Source organism: Amia ocellicauda, chromosome 9, assembly GCF_036373705.1.
Source record: "Amia ocellicauda isolate fAmiCal2 chromosome 9, fAmiCal2.hap1, whole genome shotgun sequence".
Lineage (NCBI taxonomy): Eukaryota > Metazoa > Chordata > Actinopteri > Amiiformes > Amiidae > Amia > Amia ocellicauda.
This window is the reverse complement of record NC_089858.1, coordinates 28,869,653-28,887,722: the sequence shown is the minus strand read 5'-3', so window position 1 is coordinate 28,887,722 and position 18,070 is coordinate 28,869,653. Positions and strand designations below refer to the sequence as shown.

General features: G+C 41.7%; 1 protein-coding gene across 1 annotated transcript; it reads left to right on the top strand.

The window, feature by feature from the left end:
* The first annotated feature begins 464 nt into the window (after window positions 1-464).
* Window positions 465-14,774, top strand: gpib (glucose-6-phosphate isomerase b). Its single transcript, XM_066714004.1, has 18 exons — window positions 465-669; window positions 1,725-1,815; window positions 3,562-3,630; window positions 4,980-5,099; window positions 5,891-5,974; window positions 6,553-6,699; window positions 7,851-7,922; window positions 8,399-8,443; window positions 9,128-9,181; window positions 10,130-10,190; window positions 11,400-11,443; window positions 11,551-11,703; window positions 12,018-12,147; window positions 12,312-12,388; window positions 12,719-12,847; window positions 13,657-13,732; window positions 14,034-14,100; window positions 14,357-14,774. The coding sequence occupies exons 1-18, from the start codon at window positions 545-547 to the stop codon at window positions 14,478-14,480; spliced, it is 1,668 nt and encodes a 555-aa protein (XP_066570101.1). The 5' UTR covers window positions 465-544; the 3' UTR covers window positions 14,481-14,774.
* The last annotated feature ends 3,296 nt before the right edge of the window (window positions 14,775-18,070 follow it).

Genomic DNA, 18,070 nt, shown 5'->3' with positions numbered 1-18,070 from the left:
CTTCCAGTGCCTATAAATATGCATGTGCACACTTTCGTCGTTTATACATGTCAGTCGTACGGGCATCTACCTGCTGGTAATGCTAATCTATCTAATGCTAAGGCAGGTTTCCCACGAAAAACATGAAAAAGGTAATAAGATTCTACAGGTGGGAAAAAGAGATGGCATTGAAACAGGATGAAAAGCACGTACAGTATCCCCTTCCCTTAACTGGAGCAGAGAGAGATGGAACAGCTCGGCGTCGCACCATACTGGTCGCGTCCTTGTAGCGCAGACTTCCGCAGTTCTGCACAAACCTGCACAAATCTGCACAATGCCAGCGATCCCATTGGCGGAGCCGCGCAGAACTGCACACATCTGCGCCGCACGACCGCGACCAGCGTGCATTGCGGGCTGATGGGCGGGGCCTGCTGCCGCGCTGCGATTGGAGCCGCGCTGACTTCCTGCCTTCCTGCCCGCCCGCCCTGCGCTGTCCAGCCGCAGTGTGCACTCGCTCGCAGGGTTGTCTCCGCACCGCAGCGCTCACTCCTCCGCTCCGATCAGCATGGCTCCCGGACTCACCAGCGACCCCAGCTACAAAAAGCTGGAGAAATGGTACAAAAGCAACGCTGGCAACCTCAACATGAGGCAGATGTTTGACGCCGATAAGCAGAGGTTCAGTAAATTCAGGTGAGTGCGATGCCACCGTTATGTGTGGCGTGTTAAACGTGCCAATTAGCTAATGCTCACTTGTTGAAAAGCATCCACGTATACTGATTTTGTTTTTCAAACTTCACCCATTCAAAGCTTTAGGATGCCAACATGTGTCTTGTAGTAAATTGTTATACCACACATAACTAGTAGTGCTTTGTACTGAAGATGTATAAACGATATAGTAGCCTATATATCCAATGTGGCAAAACTACACAAAACTGAAATGAGCACTAATACCAGATTTATTAGTATCAATGTGTAGTTTATATCCTGGCTACATCATATGGAGGCGGGACCTTCCCTACGTAACCTTCTAAAATGGTGCCTCTACATCAAGAGCTGGTTTATAATATCGCTGTGTGCAAACCCAGGCACACGATCAGCCTGTGTATTAGAGGCAGTGCATCCCCTGCGCGGAGCACCGACGAGTGAGAGCTCAGTCTTAATCCTGCCCGGCAGACTGGAAACAGGACACAAAGGTCATATCATCGCATGAGGCATCGCTGTAATTCACAGTGACAGACTGGCACGGGAAGTACCCGCTGCCTGTGTGCGCAGGTGCCCAGTACCCAGACAAGCGAGCTGGCAAAGGCGGCACCGGCACTGCGCAGGCCTCCTGATTGTCCTGTCGGTTGTTTCGATTCCACAGGGGGCTCATTAAAAACTGAAATATGAAAGCATATTCGTAACAGTTCAGGACAGTAGTCCATCGACGCCATTTCTGTATAGGACGAAGCCTTTTGGCGCATAAGTAGTGTGCGTCATTGATGTGCTACGTGCCGCCGGGCGCACTGCTCTGTCTGCGCTGTCTGCGCTGTCTGCGCTGTCTGCTCTGTCTGCTCTGTCTGCGCTGTCTGCGCTGCACCGGGAAACCTCCGCCTCGCAGTGCTGTGATGTGCTGTGAGTGGCGTCCTGTGCATGTAGTATCACTCGATACACAGCAGCGATTCATACAGCTCCAATGATTGTGTAACTGAAGGCTGTGAATGTCATTTTCTTCATGCTTTCTTTTTAATTCCTTTTTTTGACAGCACAACACTTAAAACCGATGAAGGAGACCTCCTGATAGATTATTCCAAGAACCTCATTACAGAGGAAGTCTTGCAGATGCTGTATGAAATGGTAATGTTGTCAAATCCTATCAGTCTAAGTGGTGTAACAACATCTTGCACAACATGGGCTTTGCAGCCTTTTGCTTTTCAGATAGTTTTGCTGCAGTTTAATTCTGGTGGTAGAAAGTGAGTGGTGTTTATATAGGACTGTTTTGATATGTCCCATTATGTTAAACCCCCTGCATAATGGAAGTGACATCTGATTGGGTATCTCAAACCCATCTTCTCAGGTCTGATTGGCTACCCTAGTTGTGGCAGCATTCACAATGGTAGATGGGATATGGAGTTCATCACATTCCAAAAGAAAGAACAATAATCGTTCAAGGAAGTACTACATTCACAAGACTCTACTTTGGAGACTGATTTGATTAAAGCAGGTCATATACATTTTATTCTTGGTCTAGCAAGGCAGTTTATTTCTGTATATGAGTGACTTGGGCAATATTGTTTTAATGGAATTGCTCAACCCTTAGGCTATAAAGATCTAGACCAAAAAAAAAAGGTGTCTGTTTCCTCCTGTTGTGTTAGTTTGAATGTTTTGCAGTGGCAAATGAGTTTTATTGCATCCCCATTTGACCATGCACGATGGTACATTTAAGATCTGTTCTGCTGTCACCTTTCTCCAGTATTTCCACAAACGCTCCCTTTCAATGGGTCGGGCACCTGTCTTTCTAGTAGTTGTACTTTAAGCTTATTAAAGCAAACCAGTGTGCCTAAATAATTCTGCATCTCCCATGGCCTTGTCTGCAGATTGCTGTGTGTCTGGGGTTTTCATAGTCCACCGCATCAAGTGGCTGGCAGGGGCTGGATCTCAGACGATTACATAATGTTTTTTTTTTTTTTTTTTCAAATCTAAGAAAAGACTGCTGCAGAAGAAGGGCTGTGCGTGTGTGATCTAATTAAAAACAAAATAGAACTCATTGCGCAGGGTCCTCAGACTTAAATGTAATTCATTCCTATATTTCCAGCCTGTAGAATATTTTATATTTTCCAGACAGTGTGAATAACTTGGTGAAAATGTCAAGGATGAGCTACTGAAGTGGTTCCTCGGATGCATTTCTATATCGATTAGCTTTAGATTCCTCTCTCTCTCTCTCTCTCTCTCTCTCTCTCTCTCAAGGTCATTCTGGTAACCTTCAATATTAGTGTTCGATATATACTGCCTCCCCATGATGTACAGTTTTCTAGGCAAGAGCAACCAGTACACCATTTAGCAATCGTGCTATGAATACTTCTCTAAAACGAACGGATTTAAGCAGTCCATTTAGTGCATATTGGTTCCTTATGGAGGATGAAATCAGTGGTTTTACAGTCTTTCTTCATGTGCAGCTTGCATGCTCTGATTCTTACTGACGTGCTGATCGTTCTAAAACCTGTACACTTTGGAGACGGGTCAGTTATGGGTCAGTAGCAATGGATTCCATTGCCTTGGCTAGAACTAAAACTCTTTGTGAGGGTGGGTGTTTTTTTTCTCCCCATTCTCCCCATTCATAGTAGGGGAATAATTGTGTGAATTTAGACAAATGTGGTCCGTAACCCATTGCTGGGTTCTGTGGCAAACTAATGAAGAGCACTGTAACCCCTCTGATAAAGCTTCATACTCCAGGTTGCAAGACATTCAAATTTACAGAGGAAAACTCCTACTCTCAGCTTCTGCCTTTTGTAATAAATAAAAAAATGGGGCATAATTTTTTTTTAACCACTCTGAGGGGAATGTGAGCTTTAAGTTTTGTTTTTTTGCATTTCATCTGCACAGGCAAAGTCGAGGGGAGTACTGGAAGCCAGAGAGAGGATGTTCAAAGGAGAGAAAATCAACTTCACGGAGGTATAGCCTGTGTTCTAGTTCATTTCAGCTTCGCCTTTGAGGATTTACAGATTGAGATTGATTTTGCTTACACCTGCTGGAAGAGCCAGATGACACTCCCATAATCAGTTAATTGAGCCATTCGTGCTCAACAGTTTCAACAATCTGGCCTGTCATTGGTTTACTTAATGTCCACTTATCTGCAAGGTTTTGCAAGGTGTGTGTGCACCAGGAGGATTGTTATCTCACTTTTTTTTATATCACTAAAAGATCAGAGCTTTTAATCTGAAAAGGTGTATGTAAGAAATTACACGTTGCAAGACCTGACTGACTACAGGCTGGCTATAGACTGTCTAAACTTGCAATGTCATTTAAGGAAACTGTTGAATCCACCCTCACCCTGCCTTGCAATATCCAAAATTGTGCAATCCAGTTACATAAGACTACAACCCGATAGAACTTGATTTGTTTTCGTAACCCCATTACATCTATTCACAAGAACTCCTTTCTGGATTATAGTTTGTGTATTAGCAACTTCGTGAGCAAGATGTATGGTTTTAGCTGTGTTTTAAATATGACATTACAGTAACCTAAAATAAAAGCGGAAAAGCTTTTTGTCCAGTTAATATACCTTTTTTTTAACCTTTTGTAATGTCTGATTTAGTAGACAGTGTAGTCTTGTAACAGATTGTGGTATATGGTGCAGAATTTATTTCTGTAGAAAGGGATAATTCCTTTTTGGGTTCAATTCTATGCATAACTATCTGACTAAACAAAAGTGGCCAAAAGCTACCCCCTGAAATTCTCTGAATACCTTCAATAAAACCATTTTACTCTTACTTCATACAATTTCTCTGAAGTACCAGTAGAAGTAAATTTAGATCTTGTATTTCTACTTCTCATCCCAGTCAAGTCTGTCTTTATTGAAATCCAGTCAGATAGTTATGTATGGTTTATTCTGAATATTGGGTTAAAATGGTGTATAATTGAACTGGATTTGAATACGTGGAGCCGGCCTGCCATGCCAATCAAGGTATTATCGGGACTTATTCCCAGATTTAATCAAAACTTTTAACCCACTAGGCAATTTTGAATTCCAAACTCAGTAGAGGTTTGTCTAACAAAGCTGCCATCAAGTTGTGGGTTTAAATTTATAATTTGGCACTTGGATCAAGATTTTGAGATCTTGATCATGTAGTTAAAGGGGAAATCTTAGTGTCCGAGTTATACTCTTGATTTGAAGCTGTTCTTTGAAATATACTATAGAAAATACACCCAGAACTAAGCTTGGGGATTATTTCCATATTACCCTACGGTTCCTTGTGTGAAGACTTCCAGGCCAGTGCTCTGACTCCAAGCCTCCTTTGCAGGGTCGAGCTGTTCTCCACATTGCCCTGAGGAACCGTTCCAACAGCCCCATCGAAGTGGACGGCAAGGATGTCATGCCCGATGTCAACAACGTCCTGGAGAAGATGAAGGGCTTCTGTCAGGTGGGTCTCAATGTCAGCTGGTATTACTTTATTAATCTAAACTGATCTCAAAAATGGTTCTCAAAGCACAACTCGGATTTTGTTTTCCAATTATGACAATCCAATTACTGAATTGTCCTTGAATAATTAAGACCTATGGCTAGGGACCAGATTCCTGCTGTTAAATTAATAATCGGTAGTATTTAAATATTTTCAGTTTCACGTTTTACAATAGTTTTTTTTTTTTTTTTTTTTTTTTTTAATGGGGTAGTTACATCCAAATTGGGAGAACAGTGTAGGAATTACACCCATTTTAATATGTGTTCCCCCCAATTTTAGGGGCTCAAAAGTATTTGGACAAACTAACAAAATCATGAATTAAATTGTGAGTTTCAATACTTGGTTGCAAATCCTTTGAAGTCTGGAGCCCATAGACATCACCAGATGCTGGGTTTCTTCCCTGGTGATGCTCTGCTAGGCCTGCACTGCAGCTGTCTTTAGTTCCTGCTGGTTCTTTGGGCTGATTTGCCTTCAGTATTGCCTTAGAAATCAAAACAAATCAATCAGAGATAGCAAAAACATTAGGTGTGGCCAAATCAAATAGTTGGTACATTCTTAAAGACCACGGAAAACAGCTGAGGTAGATGACAGTTCTTTCCCTTGTGAAGAAAAAACCCTTCACAACAGTTGGCTAGATCAAGAACAAATGATCTAAATAGTTTACCCGTTATATGCAATTCTGTGCTACTACTACATCCATACTATTGAAAAACTGTCAATGGCTTGTGTAAAACCCTGTTTTTGTGATGCAGAAAGTGCGCAGTGGAGACTGGAAAGGCTATAGTGGAAAACCCATTACTGACGTTATCAACATTGGCATTGGAGGTTCTGACCTGGTGAGTGGTAGATGTGGCACGTCAGTCTGGGCAACAGTGTTCAATCAAAGGTAATGCAAGGCCAGTACAGTGTGGGTGTCAGATGCTGTCCCAGAGCACTGCAGAACCTTCTGGGTTTCATTGAAGCTCTCAAAAGTGCATTTATCCATTTATTTGTCAAGTATTTGTCAAGTGTTTCAGGGTAACTAAAAAAACAAAAACAAATGTGAAACCTGTCTAAGGATATTAAATGTATCCTTTTTAATAGTAATTTAAAGCCATTTAAGTAGCTTGGGTAGAGATAAACCACTTAAACCCTATGCCTATCAAGGAAATTAGATTTCTTAAGTCTTCAGTCTCATACAGATTCTGCATTACTAACTGAAGGAGGTAACTGCCTTCTGTGTTTGCAGTAACAGGCTTTATTTTCCCCAGTTTCAAACCGAATCACCACTTTCTTAATGGCTTGATTGTTCAACAAACATGTAAAGCTAGGTCAAGTGAGAAAAGGGTTTTGCAAAGACTGTGGGCCAGTGAGTTCACAGTAAAATGTGAATACAGTTCATCTGTGTAGTGGTGACTGAGCCTGTGTGTCTCAGGGCCCCTTGATGGTGACTGAAGCTCTGAAGCCCTACTCCAAGGGAGGACCCCGCGTCTGGTTCGTCTCCAACATCGATGGCACTCACATGGCCAAGACCCTAGCTGAGCTGGACCCCGAGACCTCTCTCTTCATCATTGCATCCAAGGTACAACTTCCTCAATCCCGGTCTGCTTTGTATATTCAACAGAACAGTTGTAAAATGACTGAATTCTTGGTACATCCTAAAAGTGGTTCAGACTAGCACATTAGAAGGTCGGCCATTATCGAGTTTCAGGAAATACCCAGGAACAGAAAGCAGTATCACAACTGCCTTGTCTAGGCTACATTGTATACACATTTATTATGCTGTGGTTTACTTTGCTTCGTATGTAAGGATACAGATGGGTATAATTGCAATGCAGATCGTAGTGAAGATCAGCCTCTCAAATAAATGGAGGCATATCATGACAGCAGTTTATAAATCCGTATTTGTTTGGCTTATTTTTGTTTTTTTGTCATCTCTGGCTGCATTGCATACAGAACTGCAGAGAAGAAAAATAAAGCATAAGGAAGTGGTTACCTTTTTATTTTTATACCCCTCTCCACAGTTCCTGCTGTGTCATGTTTGATAGCAGCCTAAACCTCTTAAGAGCAGAATTCTCCTGCCTGTTCAGAGAGCCACTCCATTTAAGTCCACTGGAATTTATGAATGGTGTCAAGTGAAGCAGAACTTCTATTAGTACCCCTGAACAGACCTGCAGATTAGAATAGAATATTTTTAGATTACTACTCCTATGGCTCTGCAAAAGATATTGGGATGCTGCGTGAGTTTGATTGGATAAATCCTTTGCAAAACCAATGTATTGTGTGTGTATGGGTGTGGGCTTCCATAAGTGAAGTAATCTCTTATGTGGAAATGACAGGTTATAAATAACTAGAAGATTTAAAGGCTAGTCAGGTTAAGGGGCTAAGATTGCAATGGCACAAAGTCCCGTAAGTGTGTTTTACAGCCATTAGTTTTAATCTAACTCCATAACGTTGCTGATAACTTAGAGTAAAACTGCATTGAATATTAAACCCATTTTACAGTTTATATAAATGTAGTAGATACTATCCTGAGCATTTATCTCCTATACTTTCTTCTACGATGTGCATAGTTAATTGTAACTATTTTTACTTTGTTCATGTATATACATCTTCACCCATCATGTGCTTATTGGGAGGCTGTTGAAAATCTTTAATTCCAATTTAAAGTCTCATTACTCTGTGGGCAGTGAGTGGGCAGGGGGTGACCTGTGTGTTTGGTCCTTTCTTCAGACCTTCACCACCCAGGAGACGATCACCAACGCAGAGTCCGCCAAGGAGTGGTTCCTGCAGAAAGCTGGTGATGTGAGTATAGTCTTGTCTCTGGGGCAGGGGGTGGCTGGGTGGGGGACCTTCAAGGTTGCTTGCACATTTTATGAAATCGTAAATGTATGAATGGGGTAAGGGGAGTGGTGGGGAATAGGGCTTAGAACTGAAATACAATTAATTTAGTTTGGAATTGCAAAGTGTGCAATGAAGGAACTTGCTCAAATTCCAGATTTGCAAGCCTTCAAGTAAATATTGGGGAAGGCAACTTTTATTTAACAAAAATTTAAATAAACCTTGCCCTCTCTAGATGAGGCTTTATTTTCTTGGTTTCTGTGTGTTCAGCTGTGGTGAACAACAGCTTGACAAGGCTGTTCCAACAAAAGCCTAGCACCATACCAGGGCTGTGTGATTGCACCTTGACCGTTTTGTTCAAATGCCTTCTCTATGAATTGCACTACCCTGCCTATGTATATTTGCACACATTACATTGCCAATTTTTCAATTTTTCACAGGCATCTGCTGTGGCCAAGCACTTTGTGGCGCTCTCCACCAACGCTGTAAGATTATAGCACCAATATTTGTATATATTCTGATTTACAATGTTTAAAAGTGTGTGTGTGTGTGTGTGTGGGGGGGGGGGGGGGGGGTATATTCTTGCATGTCCCTGAATTTTCTACGAGTGAGATGTGAACTTCATTCAAATGATTATGCTGAAGTTCATATAATGTAGCCTTACAAATGAGCTAATGTTAGGTTTCTGATTTGAGGAACACCAGACTCCAACCTGCCCTTATTACATGTCAGTGTATTCAGTTTGGCCTCCAACTCAGATGCCGCCTGGATTTTTTTTTTTTTTTTTTTTTTAATTATCAAAACTGTACTGCAGGGACTTTAATCATTACTTGTTGCCAGTGTTTGAGTTTAATGAATGTGCATTTTTACATGTCTGATTACTGAGGGGGCAGCCCTACCAAAGGCAATGGCATTTTAATCTTTTTGGACCACATGCCTCATATGTCCATTGTGTTGCATGTTATTACACACTTCAACTGTAAGGCACAATATGGTCCAAACCATTTACCTTAAGGGAATAGTTGCAATTTTAGTTTACGAATTAGCATGAATTTTATTATAGCATGAACATGTATTCTAGGCTGTTCTTTTTTTCTACGTCCAACAGCTTGAACTAAAGTATTTGGGGTTTCTTTGCAGTGTATATAATTTTTATTTTATTTTTCCAGCCCAAAGTGAAGGAGTTCGGGATTGACACGAACAACATGTTTGAGTTTTGGGATGTAAGTTTTCATGTGTTCTAGCTACTTGTTACTCAGTCCTGCCTTAGCCCTAGCAGAAATCTAAGGAGTGGGCTATAAATAGCAGTGTCCTTTGCCCTGTGAAGTAGGTGTCCACACACAGACAGACAGCTGCTGTGTAACCAGAGCTCCCCCAGCCTGCTGTCTGCAGCCTCCTCTGTCTGTTATTATGGGCTCTGACCTTCTCTCCTGGAGGTTACTGTAATACTGGGGTCATCACAAAGGTCACTGCCATATCCGTTTAAAGGGTACATGGCTTTATTTTTATCTGTAAGCTTTTGCTTTCAGTTTTCTTCTCAGGGTAGACAAATGTTAATGTAACACCAAGCACAGCAATAATGAGTTGGAAGACCAATTATGAGCACTTTCAAGTGGGTCCCTTAAACAAACCTGCAGGTTTAAGGTTTTGTCTTCAGTATTTATTAAATGAGTTGCATCCTCTGCCAATATTCATTGCCAGAATTATTCCAGGCTAGTTTTATCAATCATAAATCCACAGTACCCAAATTCTGACCTAATGCAAAATTGGTTTAGCTCTGAATTGTCTTGTAAACCCTGTTTGTTTGTTTCAGAGCTATGCAGATCAATAAACTGCCCAAAAGATTAGAAAAGCAGGACACTGAGCATTTCTTCTGCAAGTCTACAGAACTGTTTTTACCAGGAGAACCAGAGTCATGATTTGGTTAAAGTTGACAGTGAGGTGCTGCTCTCCTACTCCGCACAGCTTGGATGTGTAGGCTGGGCTCTGGCATCCTTTGCTGTCACAGGCCATTAGGAGCTGTCTGATAAGGGCAGAGCTAGAAAACCTTTTGCACAGATGAACACTAAGGATTTGAGCTTTCTGGGGTTTTACTGTGACTATTCATTATCTGGGGTGGGGTGAGGTAGAAGGAACAGAACTGACAACCTATTTTTGTTTGTTTTTTCCAGTGGGTTGGTGGCCGTTATTCCCTGTGGTCAGCTATTGGCTTATCAATCGCTTTACACATAGGTATGTGTTTTGATCCTTGTCTGCTGTAGTCACATTTTTAAATAAGATTGTTCTAGTGGGCTTTAGAGAACTGATCAACATTAAAGTGCCTGTAGCGCCAGTCTGCTGGATGCCTACACGACAGCTGCTGATATGGCCCTTGTTGTCTGGCACAATTGAGAATGTGTGATTTTGGTTTTACTGCAAGGTGTCGAGGGCCTTATCTCCCAATTAAGTGTCTGGCGTTTTCTTTATTGGACATGATTATAATCTGCCAATCAGGCCATGAAGACTTTTTAAATTTAAGGTTTGTCTTTTTTCTCAGCTGTTACAGGGCAGTAATGGAAAAACTCCAAATATGCACCGTGGGCTCTCGCTCAAAGGTTTATTAAAGTGCATTGTGTGAATATCCACAGTAAGACTGTAAGTAAGTAAGGAGGCCATGCACTATTGCAGTCCAACCATTTCTGCACCACAGAGAAGGGCATTTTGACCTGGGTTGGAACGTATGAAAATTGAACATTTAGTGTACGGCCTACTTAATTGTTCCAAAATTGTTAAATAATGAGGTCCACCTATTCCCACTGGGGGATATGTAACAAATGCATGATTTATAGACTTGAATGAATCTCAAATTGGTAACAAGTGACTGCCAAGAAAACCACTGGAAAAAGACATTTTGAGTTTTAACTTGTGCTCTTTAACCCATCCTGTGTATGTGCGAAATGACCATTATTTTAAAAGTAGTTTCTGCTCTTCATATACCAATTGCAGTAACATAACACTACTTTAAATGTAAACACTTTTTTTTTGTAATATGAAAACTTAGTTCTTCATCCAGCATAAGCAAACTGCCACTAATTTACAGTGGTAGATCGTGTCTTATGACAAACTAAAGCCATTGTTTAATGATTTAAGAGTCCAGGCTTTAAAATGTAATGCTACACTCCTTCATATCACTACTTAGATTAATGGCATACGGTAGTTAATTTACATTTTTGCAACTTCAATTTGATCGTTTCAAACTTCAACCATATCAATTGTTAGTATGCTTTTGTAGTCTTACAGCTTATTGTAATTCTCTTTAGCTGTGTCACCAGATGTAGTTTCAGCTGTAGGAGAAGTGGTATCAACCGTATATAACATTAAACTGAAATGTAGGCATTGTAGGCCATGGTTAATTAAGAGTAAGGCTGTGCAAAATCTATATCCAGTGTGTTTTTATTTCAGGCTTTGAGAACTTTGAGAAGCTGCTGAGTGGGGCTCACTGGATGGTAGGTACCACCTTGATCATTTCAGAGGGTACACACTTTAAAGCTCGAATGCTGATTCTTGAGTGCTGATGGATGGGGTTCCAATTTTTTTTTTTTTTCTCTCCTAGGACAATCATTTCCGCACTGCCCCTCTGGAGCAGAATGTCCCCATCCTGCTGGCTCTGCTGGGAGTCTGGTACATCAACTTCTTCCAGGCAGAGACGCACGTCATGCTGCCATACGACCAGTACATGCACCGCTTTGCTGCATACTTCCAGCAGGTGTGTTTGTGGTGGGGGCTGGAGTGGGAGCGATATTGAGTGCTGGTCACAGAGAAGGGGGACGATGTAGGCCTCTCTGCACTTCCCAGAACAATGCCCTGCAGATCTGGTGGCTAGACATTGTCAGATTTTCATAATAAGAGTTCTTAATTAGTAGATTGACGCAATTTGCATAATTCAGGGGTGCACAACTGAGCTGTGAACAAACTCCACTCTTTATGGGCTACTGCATTTAATCCCGAGACTCAACTTGTCAGTTATTGAGTTGAATGACATTTCCACTCCTGTGGTATTAAGCAGTGTGTTGCCCACAGGGTGATATGGAGTCCAATGGGAAGTACATCACCAGTAAAGGGGACCGTGTGAACTACCACACTGGGCCCATCGTGTGGGGAGAGCCTGGGACCAATGGGCAGCATGCTTTCTACCAGCTCATCCATCAAGGTATGTGGACTATATCCACACTTGAAATTCAGGCTTCTAGGCCCTGCATGATATTCTTATTAGTTCCTTCGCCTAGTCAAATGTCAAAACTATTTCCTAAATAAAAGATCTTTGGTGGGAAAAGTGTGGTGGAACAATCTTTTTTCCTTTTTTCCCCTCCAAAGGAACCCGTATGATCCCTGCTGATTTCCTCATCCCTGCTCAATCTCAAAACCCCATCAGGAGCAACCTGCACCACAAGGTACAGCTCTCAGTGACTAATAGTTCAGACCAGTGTTCTTCAGTTTTCTATAACTTGTAGATTTTTAGTTATTTTCAAAGTTATTTCCTGTGTATATACTTATTTTATATATGCATTCGTTTCTTTAGGCAGTTTAAAATGTAGCATTCTGATAAATGTTCAATCCCAGGTATGCTATCTTGTATTTTGTTAACATGCCTTTAAAAAGGGGAGTTTAATGTCAGGTAGGCATGGAAAGTCTACACTTGGACATGAAACAAAAAAAGGAAGATGGCCAGTTAATATCTGAGTGGTGATGTGTATTAATTGAATTTCTGTTATTCGGTTTAGATCCTGCTGGCTAACTTCTTGGCCCAAACTGAGGCCCTGATGAAGGGAAAATCCTCAGATGAGGCCCAGAAGGAGCTGGAAGGGGCAGGCATGAGTGGAGAAGCGCTGGAGAAACTGCTGCCTCATAAGGTGAGAGAGGAGCAGTTGGACTGGAGTATGGAGCATTGTAAGGGTCAAAACCTAAACCTTTAATTCTTACATTTATTTTGCAGTTTGCCAATGATCTTTCAGTCACCTAAAGGGGAAGGCTTTGATATGGTACCAGTTTTTTAGCCAATCAAACACAGGAGGGTGGGTTCTATCAATGGTGCTGTAATTGGGATTGGTCAAATTTTAAGTGATTGAATTTTGACCATATGATGCTCCATACTGAAGCCTGAGCTATTGTACTGGAATACCTTGCACTGTGAGTCTGCTGCTCTCTACTGGTCATTAAAGGCATTACATTGTATAAGTATATTTGGGGAAAAGGGCCTGCACTTCATTCTTGTGTGGAATGTGACACGTACTTAATGCGACCTGTAGAAAGTATTTGGTCTCCAGATAAGGTGTCCAGATATGGTTAAGCTCTATGGTCAAGTGTGAAATTACTTGAATTGATTTTGTGCACACTAAAGTTAGACTGGACGTCGAGGGGCTGGGGGTGCAAACTGGGGCTCCTCAATGCCACCATGCACTTAGCTCTTGTAATGCTCTTGTATTCTGATGCTGCCAACTTCACAGCTGGAGAGGATTTGAAGAACAAGTCTCATTGAAAATGCTTTTTTATTTATTTATCCTGTAATCTTTCTAAGGGGGAGGGAGGGCATTGTAAACTGACCATGTTTTCAGGTGGAAACCTATGATGCACTGTAAGTATATTCTGCAGTGGGGGGGAATCATTGCAATAATTAAGTACCCCAAATAACAGAAGTGCATTTTATTGTTTCTGATTCAAGGTCTTCCAGGGAAACAAGCCAACCAATTCCATGGTCTTCACGAAACTGAATCCCTTCATGCTTGGAGCACTGATTGGTAAGAGCACCAGAACACACCGCAGGGACCAGAGAAGGCCAGTGCCACTCGGCCGAGTCTGTTATTTACCCTGAAAATTCACCCAGCAGTTTCTTAAAGGCCCTAGTTAGTCAGCCCCATCAACATGGCTTTGTAATTGCTTGTGGGTACTGAGCATTTGTGACTTAAAATCCTCCATTTGTTATGACTTACAACAAAATGGCATCGTGTTAAAATACTGACTGCAGGGTTTTACAAAACTCTGAATCGATGTGATTTGACCTGACATTCAATGGAGTAAGCGTTATTTTCTTTCTTGCAGCGATGTATGAACACAAGATCTTTGTGCAGGGTGTCATCTGGGACATCAACAGTTATGACCAGTGGGGGTGAGTTCTGCTTTGTTGAATCGCATTTCTGTTGGTGACTGTTAGTTTCATAGTGGTCAGCACCTGAATGTGGGCAGTACTTCATAAATGTGCCGTGAGATTTGTTGTTAAAGGCTCTCAAAACAATCATTGAAGATGGTCAGTAATCAAGCCCACATGTAATGTGAAGTTGGAGCCCCAGCTTGGATTCGAACCACAGTCTCTGGTACACTTTGAGGACAGGCTTGAAATGAGTATTCGATGTATCCTCCAACAGGGTGGAACTGGGGAAACAGCTGGCCAAGAAAATCGAGCCCGAGCTGCAGGATGCTAGCGAGGTGACCTCACACGACAGCTCAACCAATGGGCTGATTGGTTTCATCAAGAAGAACAGTGCCTGACTTCCTGACCCGGTCCCCTGCCCCGTGGGAAGCAACTGCACAGCTCTCCGGTGGCTGCTGTAGTCGCCGCTTGTTAGGCGTTATAGAGGAGCAGAAGCACTTTACGTCTGTAATCGCCCGTCTGTGTTCTGAGTGTCTGTCACCCTGTGAGCCGCCCTTGTGTTAGTGAGTGTGTCTAATAAGGGAATCGCTGTTGAAATACTGTAATTTGTGCAGATGTTAACGCCCTAATCTTTACCTAATCACGACTTACAACTTACCAAAATAAATGTTTCATGTTGGACACCTTTAAAAGCTGTGCTTGCCTCTATCCACACTTTGTTGTCACTTATTTTGAATGGAGACTTCCCAGATGAACACAACTTCCAATCCAATACAACAAAGTCCAATACTAGAGTGTTTAGGACCTCAATCTCAACCCTGAGTACAAACAGCTAAGCAAATATATTAACTGAATACACTTGTTCACTACAATCAAATTTGCAGGGATCCCCGAGATTTAAGGAACTGGGAATACAATTTCTCTAGCCTGTTTGCAACTCCTTTTTATGGGTATCAGTCCAGTCCTTCAAGGACAGTGTTTTGGTTTTACATTCCACCTGAGCTTTGTAAATTGGGTAATTTGTTTATAGAACACAACCTAAACCCCTTTGCTAGGAAATTGTAAAGATGTCAAGTTTGTGGAAGCACTACAAACTACTACAATTGGTGCAATTATTGATTAAGCCACCGGGGGGAGCATGTTGACCAGCTACAAATCACACTTGAGTAAAGGCAACCTGTTACACCACCATAAATGTCACCGGTAATGCAATTAATTTAGTGTGCTTACTGTACTTTTATTTAATCCATCGTAAATCTACCGCAATGCTTAGGAGATGCTTTTAATGCCACTACTATTTGAATGCAGACATGCAGTTCTAGTATCGGACAACTTGGAACAACTTTGAAAACCTGACATTGATGTTAACTTGAACTACTTGATGTACACATCTTACATTACATTGAAAGAACTAAAATACCTGTATTTGTTACACAACATAGTTTAAATTATGTATCAATACTTTCCTTAATATACTATTTTCCTTTCATTTTCTAACTACATCATAATACCAACCCAGCAACATTTCTACTGCTTACCTTTCCCCTTTTATATCCCAAGTCAGCAGACAATCTAAACATTTGATTATATCGAGGCCAGTTTCAGTATAAGGGTCTCCTTTTCCTAAACCACTGTCACCACATTGATCAATACTCATACCACCACATTCCTCAATATACAGTTCTTCACAAAGCCATCACTCCTGTCACATATTAGACCTATTTGTACATGTTAAATACATTGTCCACACTACAACAGTTTCTGTTACATACAGAATACACTTAATGTACCCTAACCCCACATATAAACCTATCGTATACAGTCTACATATTTCAAGTCAATTTTAATTTAAAAACCTCTGACTTCAAATTTGCTCAGTCTCTACTTTTATTTCAATTTATTCACAATCATTTTTAAAATGCATTTCACCTTCTTCCAGATTCCAGTTTCTATACTTTCCTAACTACCACCTACATAGGTCATTAATATTCATATTTAAATTCATAACAATACCACACCTACTCTGAAATACCTTCTAAAATAATTTACAACTCCCATACACTATTTTTTTTCCATACCACATTTTAACATTCAAGTTAAAACACCTACATATTTGGTCTGTCAGCTGTCACCCATCAAAAACTTCAATTCATGTCTCCACTACAGCAATATTTTCCAACTTCATCCTAACACACATTTTGTATTCTATCCCTCCCATTTTCCACATAAATAACATTGCTCACCCAGCACTACATTACTCCACCACTCGCACAACCACACCTTTCCCTCAACCTCTACAACTCCCACCTTTCTGCTTTCCTAAACTTTCATATCTTTGACAAATATAGTATAACCTGTCTCTATATTATTGCCCAACTCTATTTTCTACTCTCTCTTCTTTTATGACAACAGCAAATCCAGGCACATACTTTTAAAATCATAAATGACCAATCTGCCACTTTTTACATCCCTTCAAACTTCAGCAATTTGACATCTTCCTCTTCAAAACTTAATCTTCACAGTCAAACCCAGCCCAGAGGCATAACCATCACCCAAGAAACAAACAATCCAAACCCTAACATCTGACACCAGTACAATATCACTGTATTTACTCTTCCATAAATATGTGGCTACCCAATAGTGCAAGCCTAGTTTAATATTGTATTCACAACACGATTTGTACATAAACTGGTGCTATGCAATACTACCTCACATTTCCAATAGCACAATGGTCTCCAAACCTGGTGCTGCACAGCCTCAAGGCATGCAATACAGAACACGACTTTGGAAAGATTAGGAAGACCGTAAAGATGGTGAATACACTCCTTCTGTTGTCTGTTCATGATTAATTAAGCAAGTATAATCATTGGAGGAATAAGGGGCAACATTGCTCTGGTATAAGTGTATGGTCTAAACTGGACCTATAAAACTTATTTGATTGGGGGCTCTCTGTGATTATGCGCGGTATTGGACTGGAGAACCCTGGAATAGCAGATCTACAATTCCGATCATTATCTCCTCCTTTTTAATATATATAAACCTTGGTGGTCCGCTCTAGTAGATGCCTGCCCTGACGGCTGGTGCAAAGTTAAACAGAGCTCTTCATTACAGACAAACGTGCCATGCTCTTTTGATCAACCGCAAAGAATGGGGATGGAGAAGCGCACACGACTTCTCTCTCTGTCCCCGTCAGGCTTTGGCGCAACACTTTCCAAATGAACCGTCGCATAAAGCCGGGGTCAGTCGCTGTCCCCGGCCTTGATCCTCACCAAAGGCGATGGTGCGGGGGGGGGGTTCAAACATCTCCTCTGCGGAGAGACAATAGAGAAGCGCGCAGGGAGGGCACGGCCGCCTGAGCCACAATGCACCCCATCTGCAGTGAAACAGCCAGGCGCACGGGGTTACGCGGAGTTTATTATTTCAAAGCTTAGTTCCACCCCCGCTGTTTGTTTGGTTTGGTGCTAATTTAGGGGGGATCTGTGGAAGCATCGCGGCGAGATCAGAGTCTTAGGCTAGATTTTTTAATAAGGTGGCGATGGATAACTCGGCATCAAAGAGGCTCGGCTAAGAGGAAATGACATAGGTGCCTGGTGTGCGTCTCTGACAGTTCTGCCCTGGCGGGTGAGGCGGGGGTCACAGAGGTGTGTGTGTGTGTGTGTGTCTTTCAATGGACTGGGGCTGCGAGGGGAATATTACTTTACACTGCATTGTATTCACTCACACCTCCTCCTCAGTCCGGATAGCGGTTTGTGGAGGAGCATCTACAAAGAAAAGGAATGTGGAGCCCTACCCAGGCATGGTTATTGAACTTCCCACACGGGTTTTTTGGTTTTGTTGTGTCTTTTGTTCCATTTGTGTGCATGTGTGTGTGAGGGTAACTTAGACCCCTTCAAACCAGCTTGATCAAACCCACACTCTGTAAAGATCTATATGATAAGAAGAAGAACACTACTAATACTTATAGGGATGTGTGTGCATGCCAAATTGC